The sequence below is a fragment of the Podarcis raffonei genome, chromosome 17 (genome assembly GCF_027172205.1).
Source record: "Podarcis raffonei isolate rPodRaf1 chromosome 17, rPodRaf1.pri, whole genome shotgun sequence".
Taxonomy (NCBI): Eukaryota; Metazoa; Chordata; class Lepidosauria; order Squamata; family Lacertidae; genus Podarcis; species Podarcis raffonei.
Window position 1 is genome coordinate 32,073,105 of NC_070618.1, and position 27,934 is coordinate 32,101,038.

General features: G+C 47.2%; 1 protein-coding gene across 5 annotated transcripts in view; it reads left to right on the forward strand.

Moving 5' to 3' along the window:
• PLPPR2 (phospholipid phosphatase related 2) overlaps positions 1 to 27,580 on the forward strand; it is a 43,346-nt gene extending 15,766 nt beyond the window's left edge. For 3 of the 5 annotated variants that reach the window (XM_053370941.1, XM_053370938.1, XM_053370940.1), the window contains 6 exons: positions 6,098 to 6,218; positions 8,600 to 8,856; positions 12,274 to 12,450; positions 18,195 to 18,335; positions 21,747 to 21,871; positions 25,544 to 27,580. In XM_053370941.1, the coding sequence (XP_053226916.1) occupies positions 6,098 to 6,218; positions 8,600 to 8,856; positions 12,274 to 12,450; positions 18,195 to 18,335; positions 21,747 to 21,871; positions 25,544 to 25,649 (927 nt within the window). In that variant the 3' untranslated portion in view covers positions 25,650 to 27,580. The remainder of the gene's footprint in view (positions 1 to 6,097; positions 6,219 to 8,599; positions 8,857 to 12,273; positions 12,451 to 18,194; positions 18,336 to 21,746; positions 21,872 to 25,543) is intronic. The other 2 variants (XM_053370939.1, XM_053370942.1) reach the window with 2 other exon arrangements.
• Positions 27,581 to 27,934: the final 354 nt, after the last annotated feature.

Genomic DNA, 27,934 nt, shown 5'->3' on the forward strand with positions numbered 1-27,934 from the left:
AAATGCTGTTTACCTTCCTGCTGCAGTGATACCTATTTATCTACTTGCACTGGCGTGCTTTGAACTGCTAGGTTGGCAGGAGCTCACCCTGTCGTGGGGATTCAAACAGCGCCACCCACGTCACTAGGACGCCCACAAGCGAAATATCACTGCAACGGCACTCTCCGCGCCTGCAATTCCTACCAACTGGTATTCAGAGGCATACTGCCTCTGATAGTGCACACAGGTTCAACTCAGGAGATGTTTCTGCACACCATCCTATTTTTATCCAAAGTCTACCAAATGGTGTTGTCATCTTTAGTCAGGGAAAGCCCAAGACATTTGGGCACCGGAGGTAAACCCCAAAATGACACCTAATGCTGCCAGGGAATAAGAGGGGAATGAAGATCTACATCAGAACAAGGAGGGAATAAAGATATACACTGAGATCTGCTGCCCCTGTGGATCCTGCTGCCTCAGGTGGTTGTCTCACCTTGCCTCATGGGTGGGCCGGCCCTGTCATGAGGCATTCTTGCCATGTGGGTTCAAAAGCATTTGTGGACTGGAAGCCCTTTAGAATATTGTTCTGCTCTAGAAAGCCTGGACTGGATTCCCACTGTTGCTTCCTGCTAAGGCTTGTCCTGCTAGACTTGTTGTTGTTGTTTAGTCGTTTAGTCGTGTCCGACTCTTCGTGACACCATGGACCATGCCAGGCACTCCTGTCTTCCACTGCCTCCCGCAGTTTGGTCAGACTCATGTTTGTAGCTTCGAGAACACCGTCCAACCATCTCGTCCTCTGTTGTCCCCTTCTCCTTGTGCCCTCCATCTTTCCCAACATCAGGGTCTTTTCCAGGGAGTCTTCTCTTCTCATGAGGTGGCCAAAATATTGGAGCCTCAGCTTCAGGATCTGTCCTTCCAGTGAGCACTCAGGGCTGATTTCCTTCAGAATGGATGGGATAAGAATGGATAACCCTGCTAGACTAGGGTTGCCATATTTCAAACTGTGAAAATCCAGACAGAAAAGTTGTCAAGCTTTTTTTGGCAACATCGCTTTTAAAAATGCGATTTTTGAGCTATTTTTATGGGAAAACGGCACTGTCAACATGGGCTGCCATACGTCTGGATTTTCCCAGATGTTTTTCCTGATTTCCACCTGAGCACTGCTACCGACGACAGTATTCCATATATTGAAAAATCCAGATGTATGGCAAACCCTATCTAGACTTCCATTCCAGCACTGTCAGATTCCTGTCAGGCCTTTTCCTAAGTGGAAATGAAAAATCCAGAAAAGGAAAATGTGCTACTTCCTCAAGGTAACGCGTTCCATCGACATACTGCTGTTATCATTAGGGGATGCTTCCAGATGATCAAATCCTTTTTCCGCCTTCGGTCAGTGGCCTGGGGGAAATAGACTCCCTCAATGATTTCTGTTGACCTTCAACCTGCCTGGGAGAATGTGAAATAGTACCCAAAAAACCTTGTGGAAATGTCCAAAAATCCATAATGGAGCTTCTGACACTCCAAGTGATTCAGAGCCTTTGGCCATTCCTTTGCAAGCCTTCTGTTGCTCTGCAATCGTTTGTTTTTATTGAAGGATTTTCATCATTAACAAGGATACATTTAACATCTCTGTTTTCAATTCATAGAGTCCTTTCTACAGGTCTGTTACCTTCGGCATGAGACTCTGCTGTCATAGACCTTGTGAGATGTGGGGGGAGAGAAACGGTGGGGGGGGTGGGAGAAAAGGAGAGGGGATAATGATCTTTCATGCTTTTGCTTACTGTATGTGCAGAGTTTTTGTGTCAGCGACACGAGATTTTGCCAGCAAAAGCAGACAAATAAAGAACCGCCAATCCTATTTTTAAATATCTAATTTGTTTACTTATTTTCTTCGCCCTTCCCTCCCATTTTTGAGCTGTGCTTCATCAACGTGTAGTTCCGAGTATATACAGTGGAGACAATGATAATTAAATAATAATTATCACAATTAGAAAAGCCTTAGACTTTAAACCATAGCATCACCTCAGCCCAACTGATGGGGAAAAAACACATAACCATGGTGAAGACCCTAGGTAAAGGTAAAGTTAAAGGGACCCCTGACCATTAGGTCCAGTCTTGACCGACTCTGGGGTTGCGGCGCTCATCTCGCTTTATTGGCCGAGGGAGCCAGCGTACAGCTTCCAGGTCATGTGGCCAGCATGACTAAGCCGCTTCTGGCGAACCAGAGCAGCGCACGGAAACGCCGTTCACCTTCCCGCTGGAGTGGTACCTATTTATCTACTTGTACTTTGACGTGCTTTCGAACTGCTAGGTTGGCAGGAGCAGGGACTAAGCAACAGGAGCTCACCCCGTCGTGGGGATTTGAACCGCCGACCTTCTGATCAGCAAGTCCTAGGCTCTGTGGTTTAACCCACAGTGCCACCTGCATCCCAATGGTGAAGACCCTACTCAGTCCCAAAAGCTTGGATTGCACCTGCAAACTACGCCTAAATCTCAGTAACGAGGGAGGCAGACCTGCTTCTAGAGGGAGGGAGTATATATTTTTTCTGTTTTTTTCTTGAAATAATTTTACCCTCTGCCTCCCATGGATGCTGTTTCTCCCCCGCTTTCATCCCAGGAAGAGGGAAAGACTAGGGAAGGCAGCAGCTGTGATTTGACACCCCTCCAGCCATTTCTATGCCTGCATCTGTGGCTTCTCTGCTGCTCCAGTCTGTCTGCTTCTCTTTATGGCACCTTCTGCTCCCTTGGGGTTGGGGAGATGGGGCATGTGTCTCCTCACAGGCCCAGCTCCCTCTGATGGTCCAATCCATAGGGCATCTCAGTGCTGCTGCCCACCCCACAACCACAGTACCATCAAGTGGGGAAGTGATATAGATAGGGAAAGGGCGCCTCGGTTTAAGAATGGTTTTGGTTAACAGATTAACTTCGTAAGCCGAGGTACCACTGTAACTCCCTACTAACTGACTGGGGAAGTGAAATATTAAGTGAGATTGTGACTCTTCTTGGGCTAAAACCCTGCAGATGGGTGAATGGGCCATGTTGTTGTTGTTTAGTCGTTTAGTCATGTCCAACTCTTTGTGACCCCATGGCCCAGAGCATGCCAGGCAGTCCTTCCACTGCCTCCCGCAGTTTGCTCAAACTCATGTTCGTAGCTTCAAGAACACTGTCCAACCATCTTGTCCTCTGTCATCCCCTTCTCCTTGTGCCCTCCATCTTTCCCAACATCAGGGTCTTTTCCAGGGAGTCTTCTCTTCTCATGAGGTGGCCAAAGTCTTGGAGCCTCAGCTTCAGGACCTGTCCTTCCAGTGAGCACCCAGGGCTGATTTCCTTCAGAATGGAGAGGTTTGATCTTCTTGCAGTCCATGGGACTCTCAAGAGTCTCCTCCAGCACCATAATTCAAAAGTATCAAATCTTCGGCGATCAGCCTTCTTTATGGTCCAGCTCTCACCATGGGCCATAGGCTGTTGTAAAGAACACTTTGCCAAGCAGACTGTTCAGAGATGTCTGAAAGAAAGATTAAATATTCCTGCTCACCCCCCAAAATAGTCCTCTTGGCTGGTACATCATGTGACTGTATACCCTGGGTTTCCCACCACATTTAAACCACACCTTTGGCATACCAACATGTGAAATGTGGAGAAAAGATGAGTAGGTCCCCCACCCCCAAAGTAGTCTGTGGTCCATGAAAGTCTATGCTGAAATTCGGGAATTTTTGTATTTTTATGTTGTGAACTGCCCTAAGGTCTTCAGATAAAGGGTGGTATACAAATTTAATATATGGAACTAAAAATAAATAAATGCCTGTGCATAATTAATCTATATACAGTCATACCTTGGGTTACAGACGCTTCAGCTTGCGTTTTTTCGAGTTACGGACCTTCAAAACCCGGGAGTACCGGAACGGGTTACTTCTGGGTTTTGGCGTTCGCGCATGCGCAGAAGCGCTAAATCACGCTTTGCACATGCACAGAAGTGCCGAATCGCAAACCCACGAGTGCGCAGATGCACACGGATCACGTTCGCAACCTGAGCGTCCACTGTACACACAATATTGCCAGAAATGTAAAAAGCTTAAACAAACGGAACTAAGAGAAGCTAAAGGACACCTCCGGTTTTTCCAAAAGAACTATTCTTTAGTTGGGTGGGTGTGTAATTTTTTTGAGGTTATATATCTGTGTAGCGACTACATTTCATATACAGTGGTACCTCTGAAGTCAAACAGAATTTATTTCAGAAGTCTGTTTGACTTCCAAAACGTTCGCGAACCAAGCAGCCAATCGGAAGCTGCATCAGACGTTCAGGTTCCAAAGAACATTCACAAACCGGAACACTCACTTCCCTGTTTGCAGTGTTCAGGAGCCAAAACATTCAAGTCGCAAGGCGTTCACGAACCATGAGCGTAACTGAAGATTAAAAAAGAATGTCTGGAGAAAACCTAAGTAACAAATATCAGGATTAGTAGCAGAGATACACATAATTTTACATGGTTTTCTGATATTACCCTCAAACTCGGGCAAATAGGGATTGCAATAGATTCTCATCTTCTATCGGATGAGCCACAAATCTTGTCTCTCATCAAGCAGAGGCTGCTAGACCATGAAATCCCAAAACTCTACCTCTTTGTATGCCTTTTGTATGTTCATCTGCTTACTTAGGATTGCAGCCCTACCATGGAGTAATGCCTAATTACTTTTATAATCTAGATATTGCATCGCAGAGCTTTTATGCTAGCTCGTCTAAATGCATTCCCCTTGTTAAGTTGTGGGTGAACATATCAGACGACACAGCGATTCTTCAGACAGCTCTTGTTTATTCACAGGCCAGAACAGAACTGAACTGAAGGGTTCAGCCAGCCTGCTTATATAGAGCTCCACTACAACACAACAGTAACAACTTTCTGTAACTATCCAATCACTGAACGTCTCTTTCAATTCCTTATTTGCATACATGGACCTGAGTGAAAACTATCTACAGTATCCCCCTGCTGGCCCAGGGTGAGAACTTCAGTACATAACACCCCTCATCTGTTTTGTTCAGAAGGTTTCCAAAAAAACCCTTCCAGAACAGATTCTGCTCCTGTAATAAGAAAACACCAGATACATCACATAATTTTGGACTGCCCTCTTCTCGACACCCTTGGCAGAGATCTCCTTGTGCTTTCCTTACATCCTAAAAAATTTACAAAGAGTCTGTAATCCAATATTTATTGAGGGACGATACTCCTGAAACTACCAAGATGGTTTTGGGGTATTTAGCCGAGATTTTTTAAGCGAAATCTAAAGTTGCCTGATTTACTCAATGGCGGCTATCTAGACTTTTATATATTGTGTGTGTTTTGGATGATTAATGTATTTGGATGACATTGTATGATTTTATTGCTTAAACTTATGCCAATAAAGGCCAATAACAATAGCAATAACAGTATCTCTGCAGACAGGTAAAGGTAAAGGTAAAGGGACCCCTGACAGATAGGTCCAGTCGCAGACGGCTCTGGGGTTGCGGCGCTCATCTCGCTTTATTGGCCGAGGGAGCCGGTGTACAGCTTCCAGGTCATGTGGCCAGCATGACTAAGCCGCTTCTGGCGAACCAGAGCAGCGCACGGAAACGCCGTTTACCTTCCCACCAGAGCGGTACCTATTTATCTACTTGCACTTTGACATGCTTTCGAACTGCTAGGTTGGCAGGAGCAGGAACCGAGCAACGGGAGCTCACCCCATCGCAGGGATTTGAATTGCCGACCTTCTGATCGGCAAGTCCTAGGCTCTGTGGTTTAACCCACAGCGCCACCCGTGTCCCTTATCTGCAGACAGGAGCAGACTTAAATTGGACTCGGCTGGGTACCAGGCTCAAAGAGCAGAATTAGGTAGTCACATCTTTTTCTGCAGCAAGTGCCCATATATTTCAGCCATTTATGGTCTCAGAAATGGATATCCCAATCAAGAGTGAGCCCCGTCTTGCTAAATAAGTGTGTTGGACCCACAAGTGGTGTAAAATCACTGTGTCAGAAGCACTTTCAAAGAAACAGATTCTTTCTCACTTCAGTGGTTAATGAATTGGGCTTGACTTGGCCAAAGCTTATCTTCTCTCTCTCTCTTACCCATTACTTGCCTGCCTCAGATTCTTGTTGGAGAACTGGCTGCCTTCTTCCTCCAGCCTGAGAGACGCGAGGAGAAGACAATTATCTCAGGAGAGTGTTGCTATTTCAACCCCCTTTTACGGCGCATCATCCGTTTTCTGGGTAAGTGAAAGATGATTTTACCACTCCACCTCATTCCCTTGCCTCAAGGTCACTCCCAAGATTCCATCCCCACTTTCAGCTCCACCCTGTTAAGAGTTATGTGAGCAGAATTCCCTGATCCGGACCTTGTGCAGAATATGGATCAATAAGCTCTCCACGCCGAGAAAAATAGAGTTCCAAAGTTTTACTGCAAACCATCTTTTAACTGGTTACAAAAAAAGGTAACTGACTAAAACACAAATCAGCTCATTGCTCTTAAACAACTAGCAATGCAGTCCAGTTTCTTTAGGTTCTTACCTAAGGACTGTTCTCTCTCTGGTCCCAGAGAGAGACACAAATAAGCAAGTTATCTGGCAAGATGCCAGCAGTTTCTAAGAGAGGCCCAGTCTCCCAGACATCAATTAACATAAACACTGAAGCAAAAGGCCTATCTAGACTTCTGTTCAGCCCGTGATTTCCAGTGTTTACAAATCACAGATCTGAGAGGTTTGGTTTTTTGTCCCACCCCTTTCCCCAGGAAAAGGAGCTGTTTACTGCTGAATTGGAACAGAAAACCCGATTGACGTTTGTTCCAATTTGACAGTAAACGACAAGGTTTTGTGGGGAAAGCAGCGGGACAAAAAATATATTCCTCTTGGACCTGTAACATGAAATCATCAGACAAATGAAAGTGTAAGGTAAAGGTAAAGGGACCCCTGACCATTAGGTCCAGTCATGGCTGACTCTGGGGTTGCGGCACTCATCTCACTTTATTGGCCGAGGGAGCCAGTGTACAGCTTCTGGGTCATGTGGCCAGCATGACTAAGCCACTTCTGGTCAACCAGAGCAGCGCACGGAAATGCCATTTACCTTCCCGCCGGAACGGTACCTATTTATCTACTTGCACTTTGACGTGCTTTTGAACTGCTAGGTGGGCAGGAGCAGGGACCGAGCAACGGGAGCTCACCCCGTCGCGGGGATTCAAACAGCCAACCTTCTGATCGGCAAGTCCTAGGCTCTGTGGTTTAACCCACAGCGCCACCCGTGTCCCCTAATGAAAGTGTGGATGGCCCCCAAGTTTCCATCCTCTTGTGGCAGCTTTAGCTTCCATAGCACCTTTTTTTTTGCACTTGCCACAGTTCTCTGCAAACAGACGTTGTGCAGATGCAAAGCTCACTACGTTCCACACACAATGCACACTAGGACTGGGCGATATCTGAATTTCAACATCATAGTATATAGGCCAGCTAAAATTGCAATATACAGATATATCATGGTGTCTAAAATAAGGTGGGAGCTATATAGAGGCATTGGCTGGCCTCACAGTTTTTCCTCTATCGTGAATTTTGCTCTTGTGATTCTCTGCCCCCTGCTTGAGGCAGGGGAGAGCTGAGCCAGCAGAGTTAATGGGAGCTGCAGGAATCAAGAGACACATTGGCTGGCTTCATGGTTTTGCCCACGTTGTGATTTTTGCATAGCGCACACATACATGATGATTCACGATATACTGCCAGGCAGGGCAAGATTTAGGTTTGATGAGGCCCTAAGCTAATGAAGGTAATAGGGCCCTTTATATGTCCAGCTGTCCTTTCTCAGCAACAAATTGTCATTTTTGTGTGTGTTGAATATATGCTATATGGTAACTTATGGACCTAATAGGTATCTAAAGCCATTTGCACATAACAAAATATGTATTTTATCAAAGTAATTGTTGAACTGAAATACAATTAAGAAGAAGTATATTAATAGTGAAATACAATTAAGAAGAAGTATATTAATAGTGAAATAATTGTTAAGCTCTAACTTAAAATGATTTTTTATTCATAACAAACTTAATAATGCAAACACATTGGCATTTGGCAATGACAAAAGTTCCTTTAGAAACACAATTTACAAAGACTTATAATCTAGTCTCTATAAACTTGCTATAACATGAAATAATAATAGGTGTAAATATATGATGCAAATTACTTATAATTATAAATAGCAGAATGTAGGCACGCTATATATAGAAATGAGCAAACCAGTGATATTTGAGGGAGCAGGCTAGCAGGCGGGGCCCATGACTTACATCATAGGAGCCTACAAAACACCGTTGTTGTATATAGGTTTTAATTTACGGTATTTGTTTTTTATCTTATATTTTGGAAATGTACATCCAGGTTTTTTCCCCCTTAATTTTTTTTTTGGGGGGGGCAAGAGAGTGGGACCCTAAGCTACAGCTTGTTTAGCTTATACATAAATCCGGCACTGCTGCCAGGCGAAAAATTATGAAACCGATATCACGATATGGACTTCAAACCAGTTTTGGACGATATATCTTTTACAAACCCCAGCTTCCCCACCTCCAGCTGCTCGTCTCCTTCCTTTCAGCCCATTTCTTCCCCTTTCCTTTCCCACAGGCATTTATTCCTTTGGCCTCTTCACTACCACTATCTTTGCCAACGCTGGCCAGGTGGTTACCGGAAACCAGACTCCACACTTCCTGTCGGTGTGTCGACCCAACTACACTGCCCTCGGCTGCCAGGCGCCCCCAGGCACCATCTACGTCACGGACAAGGCCGCCTGCACAGGCAACCCCGTCCTGGTCACCGCCGCCCGCAAGGCCTTCCCCTCAAAGGATGCTGCTCTCAGTGCCTATGCTGTAGCCTATACTGTGGTACGAGGCTCTGGTGGGTGGAGGGGCCAGGGAAATGGGTGTTGGAGTGAGGAGGGAGCTGAAGTGGCTGGGGTAAGCAAAAAGTGCCTATCTCTTCCCACAAGGACATGTCGGATGTGGTGGAGGTGACTGCTTGGCCTGACTTTTCAGAGGCCACCTACACCAAATTTCCCCAAACTTGGGTCTCCAGCTGGTTTTGGACTACAGTTCCCATCATCCCTGGCCACTGCTCCTGCTAGCTAGGGATGATGAGAGCTGTAGCCCCCAAACAGCTGGAGACTCAAATTTGGGAAATGTAGGGTTGCCATATTTCAAAAAGGAAAAACCAGGACACCCTGAAAGTTAGGAAGATCCCAACATTGTTGAGTTGTTTTTGTTTTTTTAGGAAAACCCAAAAGCTGTAGAGTTGTTGTTTTGAATAACAAAAATGCCCCCCCAAACCAAATTCAATTGACTTGCCTAAAATCCAGGACAAAGCATCACCTTTTGGAAATTCCCTCCCAAACGTCATTTCTGCCTTCGAAATCCTGATAATTTCTGGGGAAATCTGGATGTATGGCAGCCCGGGGGAAATCCTGACCTACGATCGCAAGGCATGCCAGCCAGCTCTGGGTTTTGCTTGCTCTACCCCAAAGTGGTTCCTTATGAGGCCTGGGGTGTCTTCTGCTGGGCATGAAGGAAAATAGAGGGGAGGAAAGTGGGCCTTTTACTATCAAGGCTCAGAAAAGAAATGGGTTCGGTGGCTCAGCAGTGTCACAAAGTGTCGCCTGATCTGAGCAGAGGACCTACTCCCTTTCCAGATGGGAAGGACTGAATGGTCTACCTCCACAATTGGAGGCAACCATGATTCTGAATACCTGTAGCTGGTAACCACAGGAGGGGAGAGGGCTTTTGTGCTCATGTTCCCCTCGCTGGTTCCCCACAAGACGTATCTGGTTGGCCACTGTGAGAACAGGACACTGGACTAGATGGGTCATTGGCCTGATCCAGCCGACGAGTTTGTTTCTATGTGCCTAAATAATTTCCCTTTGCCTCTCCAACAACATCTGGGGGATGCCCAGGATCAGCAAGAAAGACTTTAGCTGAGGTGGTGGCAGGAATCTGCTATGGGGCAGGAATACATAAAGGGGGGAATAAAGGCTCATCCAAACTTCCATTTGCTCCACTACTGAATTGGAACCAATGGCAATTGGTTTCCTGCAGAATGCTGCTTGTTCCAGAGAGAGGATTTCCAGGAAAGGCGACAGAGCAAAGGCAAAATTGCTTGGACCAGAAAACCACGCAGACCTGTGCTCTCTAGGCAAGGGACAAGCAGAAGTGTGGATGAGCCCTTAATATCTGCATGTCGAACAAGACTTTTCAATGTGTTTGCCTGTGTTTGTTTGTGTGTGTAAGAGAGAGAAAGAGGGAGAGAGAAGATACATGGGCTATGTCTTGGGCAGCAAAATGTCTTGGGGCAAGCAGTGGATGTCAGCCATGAACGAGAGAGAAATTCATCTTGTGGTTCGAGGACCCGATCCCCGCTTAGTGAAATGAAGACACACGGACATGTAATGTAAGGTTAATGGGCAAGAAAGGCCACAACTTTATTGATTACAGCAAGTGAAAAGGTATTGGCTTAGGCATTGGATCACAACAATTGACTCCACCCACTCAAAGAGGGGTGAGCCTAAAAAGGGGGTTTATTCACCAGTAGGTGGAGCCTGTTGATGCTAATACAACTATAAGCTCTCCCCTGATGTCACCGAGGGTCGAGCCATGGCCTCCCGCCACACAGGCATCGGACAGGATCCACGACCGCCGGATTCCTTTAACGAAATACCCAAAATTGAAGGCGTAGGCGATGGCCACACCTAGCCCTTCCACACACCACAAACACATTCCAGTGCCTAACCTACCCACCAATACCAAGAAGGTTGTGACGATTGCTACGAGGTAGGCGAAAAAACCACAAGGCCTAATGCCAAATGGAAAAATTCCCACCAGGCCCCCTGGACAACCTGGGCGACCAACCTAAGGTCCATAGCAAGGCCAAGAGAAAAACCAAAACCCTGAGCTCTAAGGGAGTGGAGGGTGGGTGACTCGTGGCGGGAAGGCGGAAAATGAGGCTGCATGGCTGGCGCAGCAGCAAGTTGAGCTGCAAACCCTGCCCCTCCAAGCCACCCGATTGGGGGCTTACCTGTGGGCGAGGTGCGCCAGCCAGGTGAGTGGGGGGAGCAGGGGGCAACGCACCCTGCATGAGGCAGACATTGGGTCCCACCCACAACCCCTCCCCTCTTTGCAAGAGGAGAGGCTATATCAAAGAACTGGAAGAGACCAAAAGATGATTAGAGCGGGCTCTATCCTGGGCTGCAGAGCCAGCTTCCCCATTAGGCTTCTTCCTGCATATAAAACACAGTGCAATTCAGACCATGCAGCGCTGCCGAAAGGTGCTTGCTTATTTATTAGCTTTGTGCACTCGCTGGTTTCATGATTAAGATTTACATGATTAAGATTTATTATTATTAAGATTTTCATTATTAAGATTTTCATTATTAACATGATTAATAAGCTGAACAACCAGCTCTAGAGAACAAAGCAGCCGAATCTTGCAGGAAGAAAGACACATACGCACAGATGCACCGCTGGCCAAACTGACTTGGCAGAGAACCTTTCCCGACCCCAGATATGTGGGCTGGTCAGCCCCCCGAGAATGAAGAAAAGGAGCCTTCGCACAGGAGAACCAATATGGGGCACACTGTTTCAATTGGGGTTAAAGCAGTGCTGTGTGTACTGAGCCTTCCACTGGTGTGTGTGTGTGTGTGTGTGTGTGTGAGAGAGAGAGAGAGAGAGAGAGAGAGAGAGAGAGAATTAGGGAGGAGGCACAGTGGTCAGGGGCAGGGATGCTGACTTGCCCCCCCTGTTGAGGGATCCAATGTCTGATGTCACACGACACGTCATACAATGTGCTGATTTCACACGCGCCACGTAGTGCGAAGCGCTGATATAACATGGGGGCCTGGCTCCCTTCTTAAGAACTTCGGAAGGCGCAAAGTATCTTGGCCCCCACTAGCTGACACACCTGGACACAGGTCTTGAGGAAATGTGGTGGCAGCGGCTACAGGAATGTAGGAAACTGCTGGTTGCTCTAAGGCCCATTTCAGTGGGAAGTCACGGGGGGCAGGCGGGGAATGATTCAGGACTCTGCAGTTGACTGCAACTTTCTGGAAGCTCCACAATACAGAATATTTGCACTAGGAACTGTAAACCCGCCTTCTTTATTTACATTTTAAAAATTACCACAACATAATAGCTGTGCATCCTGCAATGCCCACTGCTCTGTTATGCGTTCCTAACGCCCTCCAAGGAAGACTAAGCAACTGCCCCCATTGCCAGCCTCTGACTGTGACCCTCTGTTGCTCCTCCCTCCCCCTGCAGATGTACGTGACCCTGGTCTTCCGGCTGAAGGGCTCTCGCCTGGCCAAGCCCTCCCTCTGCCTGGCTCTGTTGTGTCCTGCTTTCCTGGTGGGCGTGGTTCGCGTTGCGGAGTATCGGAACCACTGGTCCGATGTGCTGGCGGGGTTCCTCACCGGTGGGGCCATTGCTGCCTTCCTGGTAAGTGATGGTGTGTCTGTCGTGGGCAAGATGGAAGGCAGACGGGGGAGGCGGGGCTTCCGCACAGGACATGGAGAAGAGAGAGCTTGGGCTGCCCCACCTGCAGATGCAGGATGTTATCTGGTGCAAGACCTTGAGATGCAGGGAGATGGCCTAGATGCTCAGGAGTTGTGCCACGTGGGCCTTCAAGGGGGGAAGGGGGGACTTTGTGAGCAGTAGGCTAATGTTCTGTTCTGCTCTCTTCATTCTTTTCTCTTTGGCAATTAATAATTGGGACGCGGGTGGTGCTGTGGGTTAAACCACAGAGCCAAGGACTTGCCGATCAGAAGGTTGGCAGTTCGAATCCCCACCACGGGGTGAGCTCCCGTTGCTCGGTCCCAGCTCCTGTCCACCTAGCAGTTTGAAAGCACGTCAAAGTGCAAGTAGATAAATAGGTACCGCTCCGGTGGGAAGGTAAACGGTGTTTCCGTGTGCTGCTCTGGTTCACCAGAAGCGGCTTAGTCATGCTGGCCACATGACCCGGAAGCTGTATGCCGGCTCCCTCAGCCAATAAAGCGAGATGAGCGCCGCAACCCCAGTCACAACTGGACCTAATGGTCAGGGGTCCCTTTACCTTTTAATAATAATAATAATAATAATAATAATAATAATAATAATTTATTTATATCCCACCCTCCCCAGCCGAAGCTGGGCTCAGAGCAGCTAACAACCGTAAAAATAACGCAGTTTACATAACATCACAATCAGTTAATTGAAATACATTCTAACATCAATTCATTCTAAAATCAATTCAGAGTCAAATTAATGGCAACCATTGGGCTAGAGTTCTATGAGGATTACAGAAGGAGAGAGGGGGTCAGGCTGTGCCTTGGCCAAAGGCCTGGTGGAACAGCTCTGTCTTGCAAGCCCTGTGGAAAGATGTCAAGTCCCGCAGGGCCCTAGTCTCTTGTGACAGAGCGTTCCACCAGATCGGGGCCACGGCTGAAAAAGCCCTGGCTCTGATTGAGGCCAGCCTAACCTCCCTGTGGCCCGGGATCTCCAAGGTGTTTTTATTTGAAGACCGTAAGGTCCTCAATGGCACATACCATAAGAGGCAGTTACGTAGGTATGAGGGTCCTAGGCTGTATAGGGCTTTAAACGTTAAAACCAGCACCTTAAACCTGATCCTGTACTCCACCGGGAGCCAGTGCAGCTGGTATAGCACCGGGTGAATGTGATCCTGCAGTGAGGACCCCGTAAGGAGTCTTGTCGCGGCATTCTGCACCCGCTGGAGTTTCAAGGGCAGCCCACATAGAGTGAGTTACAATAATCAAGTCTGCAGGTGACTGTCATGTGGATCATAGTGGCTAGGTCAGGGCGAGAGAGGTAAGAAGATTGTCTTCCATAAACACGGTTTTAACAATGAGTCCATAAGTGACTGTGGAGGCCAATTCTGGTTCCACATGTCCTTCCACAGTGGAGACCTAGGTTTCCTGGTGGGAGTTGATCACGTTGAGGGTTTGCCAAGTGTGCCTTCCTCTTACCATGTTTCTCCCTTTCATCCTGAATTCAAGTGTCTTCAAAGTCCATGACACCTTTGGTAAAGGCTGTTCTCCAGTTGGAGCACTCGCAGGCCAGTGTTTCCCAGTTATCAGTGCTTATACAGTGGTACCTCGGGTTAAGTACTTAATTCGTTGCGGAGGTCCATTCTTAACCTGAAACTGTTCTTAACCTGAAGCACCACTTTAGCTAATGGGGCCTCCTGCTGCCGGAGCACGATTTCTGTTCTCATTCTGAAGCAAAGTTCTTAACCCGAGGTACTATTTCTGGGTTAGCGGAGTCTGTAACCTGAAGTGTATGTAACCCAAGGTACCACTGTACTATAGTTTTTCAGATTTGCTTTGAGAGCATCTTTAAACCTCTTTTGTTGTCCACCGGTATTTCGCTTTGCATTCTTAAGCTGGGAATAGAGTAGTTGCTTTGGAAGATGAAAGAAGCCTAATTTAATAAGTGTCTGCACAGCAGTTACAGGAGCCTCCTCACCAGATTATTAGTATTATTATCAGATTAGCACTTCACCTACACCGAAGCCTCTAGGTCCGTACAACATACAAAGTAGGAAATGCAATTACATGGAAACATTGGCAAGCATTGTGCAAAACTACGTGTAAAAAGCTTGCCTCTCCAAGATAACAGCCTCCGTAAATAATGTTACAAACCGACAGCAGGGGTGAGGTGTTAATTCTAAAGCCCTAAAAATCCTACCACTGTTAAAGCTGACAAAATTGCCAAGGACTACAGAAAAATGAACAAACTTGTGGGGTGGGGCAAAGCTTTGCCCGGCACCAAAAAGATGGCACAGAAGGCACCAGGTGATCTTCGCTGGGGAAAGTGTTCTATAGAAAGGGTGCCATCACCAAAAAAGTCCTGTCACTTGACGCCACTCTTGTTTCTTTGTTTGTATGTTTGTTGTAATTTCCAATTTTATACATTTCAATAATTTTACAATCATTTTAACATTTCAGTTTTTGATGTATTTTTGTTTTAATTATACTTTTCAAGTTTATACATTTCATTAGTTTCACAATCAATTTAACATTTCAAAATTTGATTTCCTTCCCCCTCTTTCTGCGGTTTTAAAAAATACGGTATATTCTGCATATCCAAATTCATTTAATTTGCTCATTTAATTATCTACTTTAAATATATACTCTTATGAAACTGCAGGTTTTTACAATAATCCTGCTAATGTTTCGATCTGTTTGCAATTTATCTGGAAATATATCATTTTAACATTCAAAACTTGACTTCCTTCCCCCTCTTCCTGCGGTTCCTTAAATTCATTTTAAATATTTTCTGCATATCCAAATTAACTGAATTCGCTCGTTTATTCATCTACTTTAAATACATACGCTTATAAAACTGCAGGTTATTACAATAATCCTACCAATGTTCTTTTGGGTTTACAATTTATTTGTAAATATTCAATAAACCATTTCCATTCTTTTATAAAAAGTTTGTTATCTTGATTTCTTATTCCTCCGGTAAGTTTCACCATTTCTGCATATTCCAGAAGTTTTTGTATCCATTCTTCCTTTGCTGGGACTTCTTCTTTTCACTTTTGGGCAAGTAACATTCTTGCCGCTGTAGTTGCATACATGAATAAATTTCTATACAGTTTGGGTAGTTCTGTCCCTATAATTCCCAACTTGATGCCACTCTCAATACTTCCAGTGGAGACATAATCTTGAAGAGAGTCCCCACTGACAACTGTAAGGTTAAGGTAGGCGCATCTAGGAGGAGTTCAGGTACCAGGTTCCTAAACTGCATAAGGCTTTAAAAGTTAATACCAACACTTTGGATTGGGCCCAGAAACATTCTGGCACCCACCTGTGTAATATCCTCAGAACACCTGATTCTAGTAAGTCACCATGCTGCCAAATTCTCCACCAACTGAAGTTCTGAACCAACTTCAATGGCAGCCTCCTGCATTAATCTAGAGGGAGGTTACCAGAGCATAGGTCACTAATGCTAGGCTATCTCCATCCAAGACAGGATCACAGTTGTGCCACCAGCAGTCCACACCACAGGGGACGTCTGTGCCTTCAGTGGTAACAACGGATGTAGGAATGTTCCCAATCTCCTTCAGGGAGAGCACAACCACCTCCAGAACTGGCTGAGTACCACTTCTCTGGACCAAGAAGCCATCCACAAACAGCACCTCTGTCCAGCGACGCGGACTTATAAAAAATATTGGGGGGGCCCGGGAAAGCTCATGAATAATAAATAAGCTCATGAATATGCAAATAAAGTGGCGCCGCCTCCTCGTGAGCGAATAGGGGAGAGCGTGCTGCGCCTATTAATCAGCTCCAAAGGAAATTGGGTGGAGCTTTTGCTCGGGAGGGAGGGCAGGAGGCATGCAGCCCGCCCCCCCTGTGCATTTTGGGCTGGGGGAGGGGCGGCGATGGCGCTCTGCTGGAGGGGCGCCGGAGATTATTGGGGGGGCGGAGCCCCCCCAAACGAATTTTTGAGGGGGCTCGGGCCCCCTCAAGCCCCATGGAGTCGGCGCCTATGCCTCTGTCTTGTTTGGATTTAGCCTAATTTTGTTGCTCTCATCCAGTCCATTGCTATGCCCAGCACATCCACACTCAGAGGAGATGAAAAGGAGAAACGTGTCTGTGTGTCCATCCGAAAAGTTGATAATGCACTCCAGAATGCCCCACTTGGCAGTTTAATGTACTGTAGATATTAAATAGCATGGGGATGAGATTGAACCCTGTGGAGCCTCAACCCCTAACTAGGTCAGCCATCCCAGAAGCGTACCATGGTAGATGATGCCAAAAATGGTTAAGAGGTCTAGAAGAACCAAGAGGATCACATTTCCACTGTCTCCTTCCTAGCACAGGGCAACCCAAGGAAGTGACAAAAGCAGACCTAGCCCTCGATTGATATGGATCCAGAAAACCAGCGTTCTCCAAGAATACCTGAATCTGATCAGGTTTGGTGGTGCCTTTTAACAGGACCTTACCAGGGTTTCATTCGAGTTCATTTACAAGCACGGAAGTGTGTTTGTTTAAATGCCAGAAGGTGGTGGTATTGCTGCAGGGGACCTCAAATTAACTGCTGTAAGGGACCTCAAGAAACATCAGGAGCAACTTAACATGACATAGCAGGGGATGATGGGAATTGTAGTCCAAGAACATCAGGAGGCCCGATGATTCTCATACCTTCGCTAGGTACTGTAGTGCACATAGAACTGAGTCCTGCAGCCCCAAACAAATTGTGTGGCTCATTGTGTGGCTAGGGTACTCTTTCCCCATTGTGGGAAAATAATGTGTGATTACCTGGGTCCCCTTTGGTCTGACCCACCAGGGCTTTCCCCATATATGGAAAGGAGTCAAGGAGCTTGGCCAATAGCCGTTGGCACGGAGTCAAGGAAGGCTAGCATTAGCAGAAAGTGCCATATGTGGTGGACCGGTAAAAGGGTAAAAGAGTATTGGGTAATAATTCATAATAAATTGAAGAAAATGTTTAAAAGTACTTTTCCAGAGTCCTTTTTGTTGAGGATTATTCAGACGGAAATTCCCAGGTGTCAAAAAAAGGTTATTTATGTATGCCGCCACTGTGGCCCGTGTTTTGTTAGCCCCAAAATGGAAAACGAGCGATGTCCCAATCAAAGAAGAATGGCAACTTAAACTGATGGAATATGCACAGCTTGTGGACTTAACATATAGAATAAGAGAACAAGAAGAACATACATTTAAAGAAGATTGGAAGATGTTTATTGCATATATGGGGGGAAATTGTGTACGATTGAAAACATGGGCAGCATTAAGATAAATTCAACAGTGTAAACAAGGTTTGATGGATGTAATAATGGAATACTGAGTGGTTTAGTTTATGTAAAATATACAGGGATTTGTGTGATGCAAAATGAACCATGGAAAGAGAAGAGGGGAAGTCATTGACATTTTAAGGTTGTTTAAATGCATATTCTAAAGTGTAAAACAGAAAATTTAATAAAAATTATATACAAAAAGGGGGGGGGGAGGAAAGGACTCGGGGAGCTTGGCCAATAGCCATGGGCATGGAGTCAAGGAAGGCTAGCATGAGCAGAAAGTGAAGAACTAAAGTAGAAGAACTAAAATTGGGCAGAAAGTTTAGTAGTAGAACTAAAGTTGGGCAGAACTTCTGCCTTTTTCTTTCACTGTATTGTTCGGGATCAGGCGAAGAGGGTTTTTATACCTAACTTCTTTTGCTGACAGGTGACTTGCGTGGTCAACAATTTCCAGAGCAGCCCGCCTACGGCCAAGAAAACAACCCCAACTGAAAGCAGCTTGCCCAGTGTCCCTGTCATGGGCTTGCCCTGTGTGGACAGTTCCCTCGAAAAGTTGAGTGTGGCTCAGGTAAGCGGCATCCCGTCCAGCAACCCTTGCCTACCTCCTGCTCTAGGACATCCTGAAACATCTCTACAGCTTATGCACGGACACACAGTCGGCTCCAGGTTTGGGGGTGGGCTGTGGGCAAAATGTGGCCCTCCATTGGGCTCCCTCCTCAGTCAGTGGGCCGTGACAGGCCTACATGGCAAAGTGGGAGCAAGGGAGGGGAGCAACTAGAGCTCTCTGATCAACTGGCTTTAGCCACTACTTAAATCCCATACAGCGTCCCAGAGGAACACTATGTCGGGGCATTGTGGGAAATTCCTCCAGTTTAGATGCTAGACCTGCACATGAGTACCCACCATCACAGATGAATTTCATGATTGTCTGAAAGCAGAGTATGTGTCCCCCCTGTTTTAGAAATGTATGAATGAATGCCAACAGCCAAACCAAGGTGACTATAAACATTCATTGGTATATCCCCGAGCTTTCAGTTATTCAGAAAATATGTTTAGATTCCCAACCTTTACACGTGAATGTGACACACCCCAGCTATTCTTTTGGCCTCTTTTACACTTACAACTGTTCTCTTTCTTCGTTATTTTCTGCACCAGAGCTTTCACTCACTAATAATCTATATGCATAGCATTGAGTTTCCCCCTCCATTCTAAACCACCTCCCCCCCCCCACTCCTTTTTATCTCGATAAGGATTTGGGTCTCCAATTCTCTATCCAAGTATGTAGCCTTGGTGAGGTGTGTGTGTCAGGGGTGTGTGTTTGTGTAACTTTTTCTCTCCCACCCACCCACCTCATCAAATTCTCTCTCTCTGTAGATCATGCCACACATTTCCTTTTAACATTGCCAGAATCCATCCCTTTCTATTATCAGTTGCTAAATCGTTGCTTCGGGCTCTGATTGTTTCTCATCTGGAATTCCCGTCATGTTTTGTTTTCTGTCTGGCTCTCTTCCACCTTAAATGTTTCATTTCTCTTCCATGTTCTGCTTGCTGAATAATCCATACCGCATGGCGGTGCTTTGATCATGTCATTCCTCTTTACTGCTTACTGGACTGGCTCCCTATTATCTTCCAGAGACACTTTTGCTTCCTGCTTCGACATCCTGGAAAGACCTTTCGCCTCTTTGCACTTGCAGTTTCCGCTCGCTTGCTATGTTGCACCGTCCGCTTTTTGCTCCCTCTCCTGACGAGGCCTCGGGTTCCTTGCCCTGTCCTTTCCTTCTCTACTTGCTAGGAGTCCTCTTTCTCCTGCTAATGTCTTGCTTTCTTCCATAAAAAAGCAAACAGAATACACAGGTGCTTTTTTTAAAAAAGTGCCTTGCTGTCTAAACAAATAACCACAGAAAAAAAATAATCCAACATGCAAAAAGTGCTTGATCCATTGGCTCACAGTCTGAATGCAGAGAGCTTTTAAAGATGCCTGGACTTGATGCCAAGAATAAAATGGAGCAGTGCCAAAAAATTGAGTAGGGTGGGTTCATTTGTCAGAAGGAAAAAGGCTCTTCTTGGCTGAGCTATTCTGAACTGTTTGAGAGGGGAAGGTTAGCATAAGGGGAGGCCAGGAAGCAGAAGGTAAGGAGTTGCAGAAATTGGAAAGGTGGATATTTAGGGTGAAGAAAAGGAGGAGGAAGCAGGGGGGCAGCAAGACATGGCCAATACCTTGCCAGCTCTAACCTCAACAGGGCAGTGTGTTAGGCTAGCTACTCCCCTTAGTTCTTGAGCCCCTAACGCTAGCTGCCTCCCTGGATGCAGGGAGGCTAACCGCCACAATGATGCTTGCACCACGAGGGAGGAAGCCACCTGCCAGCCAACTCTCTTGAATTCCCAATCTCCTTGCAATTTGCTTATCTCAGAGCCTGCTCAGTCCACCCTTCCCTTCTCTGCTCACATATCTGTAAGCCCAGAGCAACTCCTGTTCAAGCAAAGTCTCACCTTCAGCATGGTTGGGTGGGATTGGCAGTGTAGGGCAGGGCTAGGGGACCTACGGACCCTCCAGATGTTGGTGGACTACCTCACCCCTGGCTATTGTCCGTGCTAGCTGGGGCTGATGCAAATTTGAAGCGGGAGGTTCCTCTCTCTGTGTCTACTTTCCCCCGTGTAGACACATCAGTCTCCAGTACAAGCTGAGTCCCAACACTTTGAAACAGCAACATCTGAAGGGCCACATAGTCGCCATCCCTGCTTTAGACACAACCCCTGTGGTGGAATTGTGGGACTGATTATGGACCTGATTGGTCCTCTGCCCCCAACCAAATGCTGCAGGCAGGCAGGCAAGGAGAAAGTGGCCCTTCTACACAGAAGGCATGAGTTTACATAGTTGTGAGTCGAGGCCCCCCTCCCTGCTTTGTGATGAAATAAGACACACGGGCACAAGTAGTTTAGGTTAATGGGCTAAAAAAGGCCACAACTTTATCGGTCACAGAATGTGAGTGGTATTGGATTAGGCATTGGGATCCGAACAGACTATACTTGACTCCTGCCCGCTCTGCAGGGAGTCACACGAGGGTTAACAACCTGTAGGCAGAGCTTGTTGATGCAAATCAACTGGAAGCTTTCCCCTAGAGTCACCGGGGGTCGAACCATGGCCCTAGCTGCCACCTGGGCATCGGACAGGAACCACAACCGCCAGATTCCTTTAACGGAATACCCTTCAAGGGGAGGGGGAGCTGATGTCCACAACCTCCCCTCCGACACACAATGCATTTCCAGTGCCTGACCGCCAAACCTTACAAAGTTGTGACGATTTGCTACGAGGTAGGCGACAAGCCAAGTGGCTGGACCTAATCTGCCGAGTGGAAATTATTTACTACAAGGCCCCTTGGACAACCAAGGCGACCAACTGAGGTCCATAGCAAGGTCAGGTGCTGAGGCAAAGCCTAAAGGGAGGGCGGGCGGGTGATCTGAGGAAGCTGGGAAGAAGGAGGAGGAGCTTGTGGGGCCTGCGGCCTTTATAAATGGCAAAACCACGCCCACTAGCCCACTGGATTGGCTGGCTGGAGTGTGTGACACGGGCCCAGGACTCCAATGACACAGGAGGGCTGGCCACACACCCCTGCGGCTGCAGGAAGCGATTCCCGCTCACAACACCTCCCCTCCGGGAAGAGGAGAGGCTTTACACATAAACAGAGTGAGTTTTTGTGAACCTTTCCATGCCCCGAATTCTGGAACTTTTGGGATTCGTGATTCCTTCTTTGTGTGGCATGAGCCACCTTCTCCCCAAGCCCTCGCCATTCTCCACACCTTGAAAATAATCCAAAACTTCCATTGTCTTCCCTCCCCAATCCAAGCAAGTGTGTGTTGACCAAGCAGCTAATTGTTTCAATCTCTGTGTCGTTCTCTCCCAACCATCCGTGTGTGCTCCCCCACTCCCCTGCTATGGTGCTGCCTGCCCGCCCCCCCTTGGGGTGGGGTGGGGATGTAGCAGGTGAGGGACCCCCCCGAAGAACAGGAGTTTTCTACACTACTCTCAAGAGGCCTGGAAAGGCAGCTAGCGCGATCTCTCCGCTTGGCGGCGCCTGGAAACGCAGCAATGGCCCGCCCCTACGAGTAAGTGACTGATCTGGAGGAAGGGGGAGGGAACTACCTTTGGGTCAGACTCAGCCCCCTGCAAGATGCCATCCCCACTGCTTGCTCAAGGCGGAACACTCATCGAGGGAGAATAATATTGGGGCAGGGCGTCAGCGTAGGGGATAACTAGAGGTCAAGAAAGTTGAGGGCCGCAAGAGTTGAGAAGAGAGGGCTGCGGGAATGGATGGGTCCAGAGAGACAGACATGAAGATGTCAAGGGAGTTGGGTCAGTTGCTTTGATGGTTTGAGGAGACCCTTTGGGTGGAAAGGAAGCATTGAAGGAAGCAAGAAGTTTCCCATCCACCTACACTAGGTGAGCTGGAATGCCCGAATCGAAGCAGAAATTCTCCACTCCAGCTAGGTATGGCGAGGACAGGACGCCCCAGCTGTGTAAAGCCCATAGCTCAGTGCCCAGGTACAATTCCCAGATTCTCCAGGAACAACTGGGAAAGATTCCTGCCTGAGACTCTGGTGAGCGGCTTCCAGCCGGTGTAGAAGACAATACTGAGCAGGTTGACCAAATGGGTCCAACTTCCTATATTCCTTAGTCGTCTGCATGGCTGGGGTTGCCTTGCAACTAATGGGCATCTCAACATTGATGCACCATAGCCTAGTGTTTTTCAGACTTGGATCTCCAGCTGTTGTTGGACTACAACTCCCAATATCCCTGGCCACTGGCCCTGCTAGCTAGGGATGATGGGAGTTGTAGTCTAACAACAGCTGAAGACCCAGGTTTGAGAAACACTGCCATAGCCTGTGAGCAGAGGCGGCCTCTAAGTGCAGTGAATTGCCCAGCAGGCAATTCTCTTATCTTAAACGAAAGTATATTTATTAGGGGAAATGTCTAAGAACTGGAAGCACATTAGAAGCTGAAGAGATGATCTGAACATTATTTAATACTAAAGAGAAGAATGAACCAGGAGAAATAAGCCTCAAAGTGTTCATTTGGTTCTTCCACTTTGCTTTTTAGCCTGAATCCCTCATGCCTTTTCACAGGTGTGTGGGGCTGTTTTCAGCCTGAGAGTTTGCATCTATCTTTTAGGATTGGTGCAGCTGACTGAATTTCCATCTCAGTTTCAAAACCCACAAATTTTTTTCCCTCTTAAAGTACACACACACACACACACACACACACACCACACACTGTATAAGGCAATAGTTTTCTGTTCAGTTAGAGCAGTGTTTCCCAGCCTTGAGTCTCCAGCTGTTTTTGGACTACAATTCCCATCACCCTTGACCACTGGTCTTTCTAGGTAGGGATTATGGGAGTAGTAGTCAAAAAACAGCTGGAGCCCCAAGGTTGAGAAACACTGAGTTAGAGTAAAGGTGGGGGAATCTGTGACCCTCTCAATATTGCTGGACTACAACTCCCATCATCCTTCACCACTGGCCATGGGTTTGGAATCCTACAGCATTTTGGGGGGACCACCTGTTCCCTTAATGAAGTCCTACAATTAAGCTGTCACAGGCTCTTCAACGTCACAGAAATTGTAACCAGCGATGCCAAAATACCTCTGAAAAGTAGTTTCCGGTCTACATGGGTTGACACATATGATAACCCATCCTTACAGGATGAGCAAAATTGGGCCAGCACATGCAAATCCAGGAGAGGTCAGCTTGTTTTGATCACAGCTTGCAGGTGGAGGTGGAATGCCTGTCATAATATGATGTCCACTGAGGGGGGGGGGAATTGTCAGCATCCATCTGTCTCAAGATACAATGGAGTGTGCCTCCAGGGGTGAGGTCAGACTGCGGTGTTAGCAGCACCAAAGCGACCTTCCTGGAGCACTAAGCCTGGGCAGGGTGTATGGAAGTCCTGGGCTGCCCAGATGATAAGACTCCCCTCTTGGCCTTGCTGATGTGGTCCAAAGGAAAGCAGAGCAAGATGTACAAGGCACCATGCAACTGTCTTAGGGACTCGACTCTGGATTTGTGTAGGATTAGCCTTTTCTTCTCCTGAAGATATCCTGCAAGGGGACAGACGTCTAGGACCAGAGTTTTCCTACTCCTAGATGGGTACCTTTCCAGGTTGACGAGCCCCATCTGCCCCTCAGTGAGGGGGCAGCATCGCCCTAAATCGCAGAGAGCTCTCTTCATTTGAAGGGCAGGGGATAGTCATCCTTGGGCGAGATCCTTATTCTGACAATTCTGTGTGCAACAGGAGGCCTGGCAACATGGCGGAGTAGGTTAACAAATGCCCATGGAGGTGCGTTTGCATGGACAGCTTATCTGTGGATGCCCATTGCCCATCCTGCAGGCAACATGCACCAGCCTTTCCCCCCGCCCCCTGCTTCCCTGAGCTTGAGCATTAATAACCCGCTTGCTCTGGCTGTGCCATGCTTTCTCTGATGCTTTGCAGAACAGCAGGAAGTGACCTCAACATAGTGACCAAGTCCTGAGGGTTAGCCTGCTTGGGCAGCTGGGGAACAACCCAGCAGCTGGCTTCCTTAAGAATGTGACTGCCACACCATGCATTCTGCTTTGGTTTTGAGCACTGGAGGAAGACAGCACCTCTCTCTGAAGAGCAGCAGGGATGACTCATGTCTGGGGGTAACTAGCTCCACTTGGTCCCAGGCTCCCTTCCCAGCAACGCTGATGGGTCAAAGACAGGCTGAAAACAGGTGCAGTCTGTTCCCTGAGCGTTGAATGCACTTCGTATCATATCTGCTGCAGATCATATGACCCTCGAGAAACAAACGCTTGCAGGCACATCCTTCAAAGGAAACCAGCAGCAATGTTGTGTTTATGTGTGTGTGTATTTGTGTGTGTGTGTGTGTGTGTGTGTGTGTGTTGTTCTGTGCTAGATACTCCAAATTCCACAACTAGAAAAATTCTGAGACTAGAATAAATTATGCCAGCTAGATAAATTTTCAAAGCCAACCTAATCCACACACATAGGTCGCAATCCTATGCCCACTTACAGGGGTATAAGCTCCACCGAACACAGTGGAACTTACTCCTGAGTAAGCAGGCACAGAACTGTGCTGCAAGTCTTGGTTTTCTTTGTTGCTGTGCTGCTTTGCCTTTTTTTAATATATGTTGTTCACACCAAAATACACTTTTTGTTGTTGCTGTTTGAGACATTTTTGCAACAACCAGAAGACAGGGTGAAGTCTCATATGGCAGGGCTATAAGTAAAGACTAGGTCAACTTTTCCTCTGAATTTTCCAAACCTATAAGCGGAAAATCCTCCCTTGCACTTAAAAACACCATCTTACGGCCACAAGGACTAGGAGTGTGCTTCTTTAAAATGCACACACATCAACAAGATGAGGAAAGCTTTAAAATTACCAGATTTACTCGAATGTAATGCGCACCTTTTTTGGCCAAATTATGTCGTGAAAATTCAGGTGCGCATTATGTTTGATGGCACATTTACATTTGCCAGCAAATACTTTTTTGGTTTCAAGGTTTTGAAAATTGAGGCGCGCATTAGATTCGATGACCCATTACATTTGAGTAAATGTGGTACTAGATTCCGCTTGATAGATTACCTTGGGTGTTGCACCACAGTCATGACCCTGCTGTTTTGGCTCTAGCAGGGCCCAGCTGAAGGTTCTGATCAAACTCAGACCTCTCAAACAGTTTTGTTACTGTTTCTGAAGGCAGATCTGACTGTCTTTCTTTTGCCTCTCCCTCTTTCTGTTTCAGAATCACGGAGTTGTGTTCTCAGAGGTCACCTGATCCTCAGCTGTGTCTTTTCCCCACCACCCCAGATGTCCTCATTCCCTCCCGGTCAGTCACAAGCGAAGTCTGACCTATGGAGGCACTCCTGGTCTCCTTACTGTGGGACTGGGCCTTTTTTTTCAGGGGGGTGGGGGCGTCTAACTTCTCACACTCTCAATTTCCCAACCTCCTCCTTGGCCTTTCCTGGGACCAGGTTTGTTGATTGTCATGACATACTTCAGATTATCTGATGCGAGTGTGCAACATAGCTTGGGGGCAGGGAGAGTAAGAATGAAACCTTCTACGTTTTCCAGGGAGCCTGGGTTTGCAGGGGCTTGATCTTGCTGCTAGTTGTGTGTCTTCTGGGAGACTGAACCTACTGGGACTTTAAGACTCCTCACCACTTCCTTCTTGCTGTGGCCTTTTTAAGGAAACTGGGATGCACACTGACCAACTTGGCGCCCCTGTCCTTTCCACAGCTGCTTTTTTCTCTTAAGGAATGAGGTTCAGTGCTGTTTCCAAGAAGTAGCTTTGTCTACATGGAATGACATCCCATACCCTTTGAGCCCAAAGGAAGCAGGTTCTCAGTTATATTCAACCAGGAATGAGCTGGGTGGAGTTTTGTCCAAAGACAAGGCCAATGGCCAACGTCTGAGGATTTGGTTGGGGAGCAAAGGAACAGAAACCCAGGCAGGGAGGACAGCATGACTAAACCCAGGGGCTACTATAGCATTGTTTGGGAGGCTTCTGAGCTCCAGAGCTGGGAACAAGGATAGGAAGTGTTTCCTTCTAGTGTTCAGCAAAGCAGACTAGAGGGAGGCATTTATGGAACACCAGCTTAGCGACTTACAGGCTGGCATCAGTCGGTCCACCAGAAAATACAAAGGCCTCCAAATGCCAATCACTTAACAAGTGCTGCTTGCATACCAGCCTCTGTACACCCTGGGGAAGGGGAGGAACATGGGGAATGATGGGTTGGAAGCATTTCAGGAAGGTGTCTGTGGTGGGCTATGTTTCTATGTGCAGCAGCTGATCTTGGCACCTTCTGGTGGCCCCCAAAACTGGTGGTCATTTTAATAAAGAGCAGTTGTGTCAGGATCTCAATCTCAATCAGCAGAGAAGGACCTCTGCCTGAGACCTTGAAAAAACCATTGCTGGTCAGAATAGAAATGATTCTGGTCTAGGCAGACCAATGACCTGAAACATACAGCCTCCACATGCTCATAGAACCAGGTTATGTGGCATTCTGCAAATGTTCCAGATCACTTTCTGCTGTGGCTCAAATTAAGCCTTTCCTAGGATGGACCAGGACCAGCTGCTGTGCTCTAGAAAGGGCTCCCGGAGCTCTGCGTTAGCATGACTCTAAGCATATAGAGTCCCTTGAGCCCTGAACCTTCAATGGCCCATTAGACCAGTTCCCTGTATCACATCCCCCATTGGGCTTGGAGCCGTTTGCATGTGGGTAATCTAGGGTGGCTTAGGGCAGACCCTCCAACCCTGTTGTCTCTTAGGGGCATGCTCTCACTACTGATACAAGAGTTGAAGCAACTTCTCTCAATTCCCATTCCCACTGTGGTCAAAGCCAGGTCAGGAATAACATTAGCTTACATGCATGACATAGATAGCTTCATTGTCCCCGCCACACCTCTTTCACCTGCCAGCAGCAACCCCACTCTTCCAGATATTTCAGTTGCAAGCATCTTGGCAGACAGTGCTGTCCTCACAACATCCTGCCTGCCCACTGTGGGTAACCTCCCAGCTTCTGGGAAGAAGAACTGCCCTGGGCCTCTCCGCCCATACATTTGAGAGACTCCCATCCAAGCCAGCACCCCGGCCTGGTACTGACAACCACTGCTATGCCAGTGCAGCATAACCACTGGGCATATTTTGGATACACCCTGGGGGCAGAGGGATGCTTCAGAGTGCATCAGAGGGCCTGGGCTGCTGCTGCTACTATGCTTGGAGCAATGGAACACCCACATGTTTCCAGAATGAATTGAATAAACTAATGTTTTAACAATCTCTCTTGTTCAGGCGAGTCATTGATTTGAGAAAGGGTTGTGGTGGTTTGAGTGGAACTTGGGGATGCCCAGTTCACTGTGGATCAAATATGGAGGGGTCACTGTTGGTTTCTCATTTTTCCAATCTTAAGTTCGATTCTCCACATCAGTTTGCAATTTTAGCCTTCCTTCATGCTCTTCTTGAGTGCTTTTGCCTGGTCTCCTTGAACTGTCATAATGCCTCTTGTTTGGCTGGATGGAGAATGGAGTGGATGAGTGGATGGAGGCTTGTCACTATGCTACTGGCACAACTTTGCAGCTTTGCAGTAACTGTAAAATATGGGGTGAGATCCAACATCAATCATACTCAAAGTAG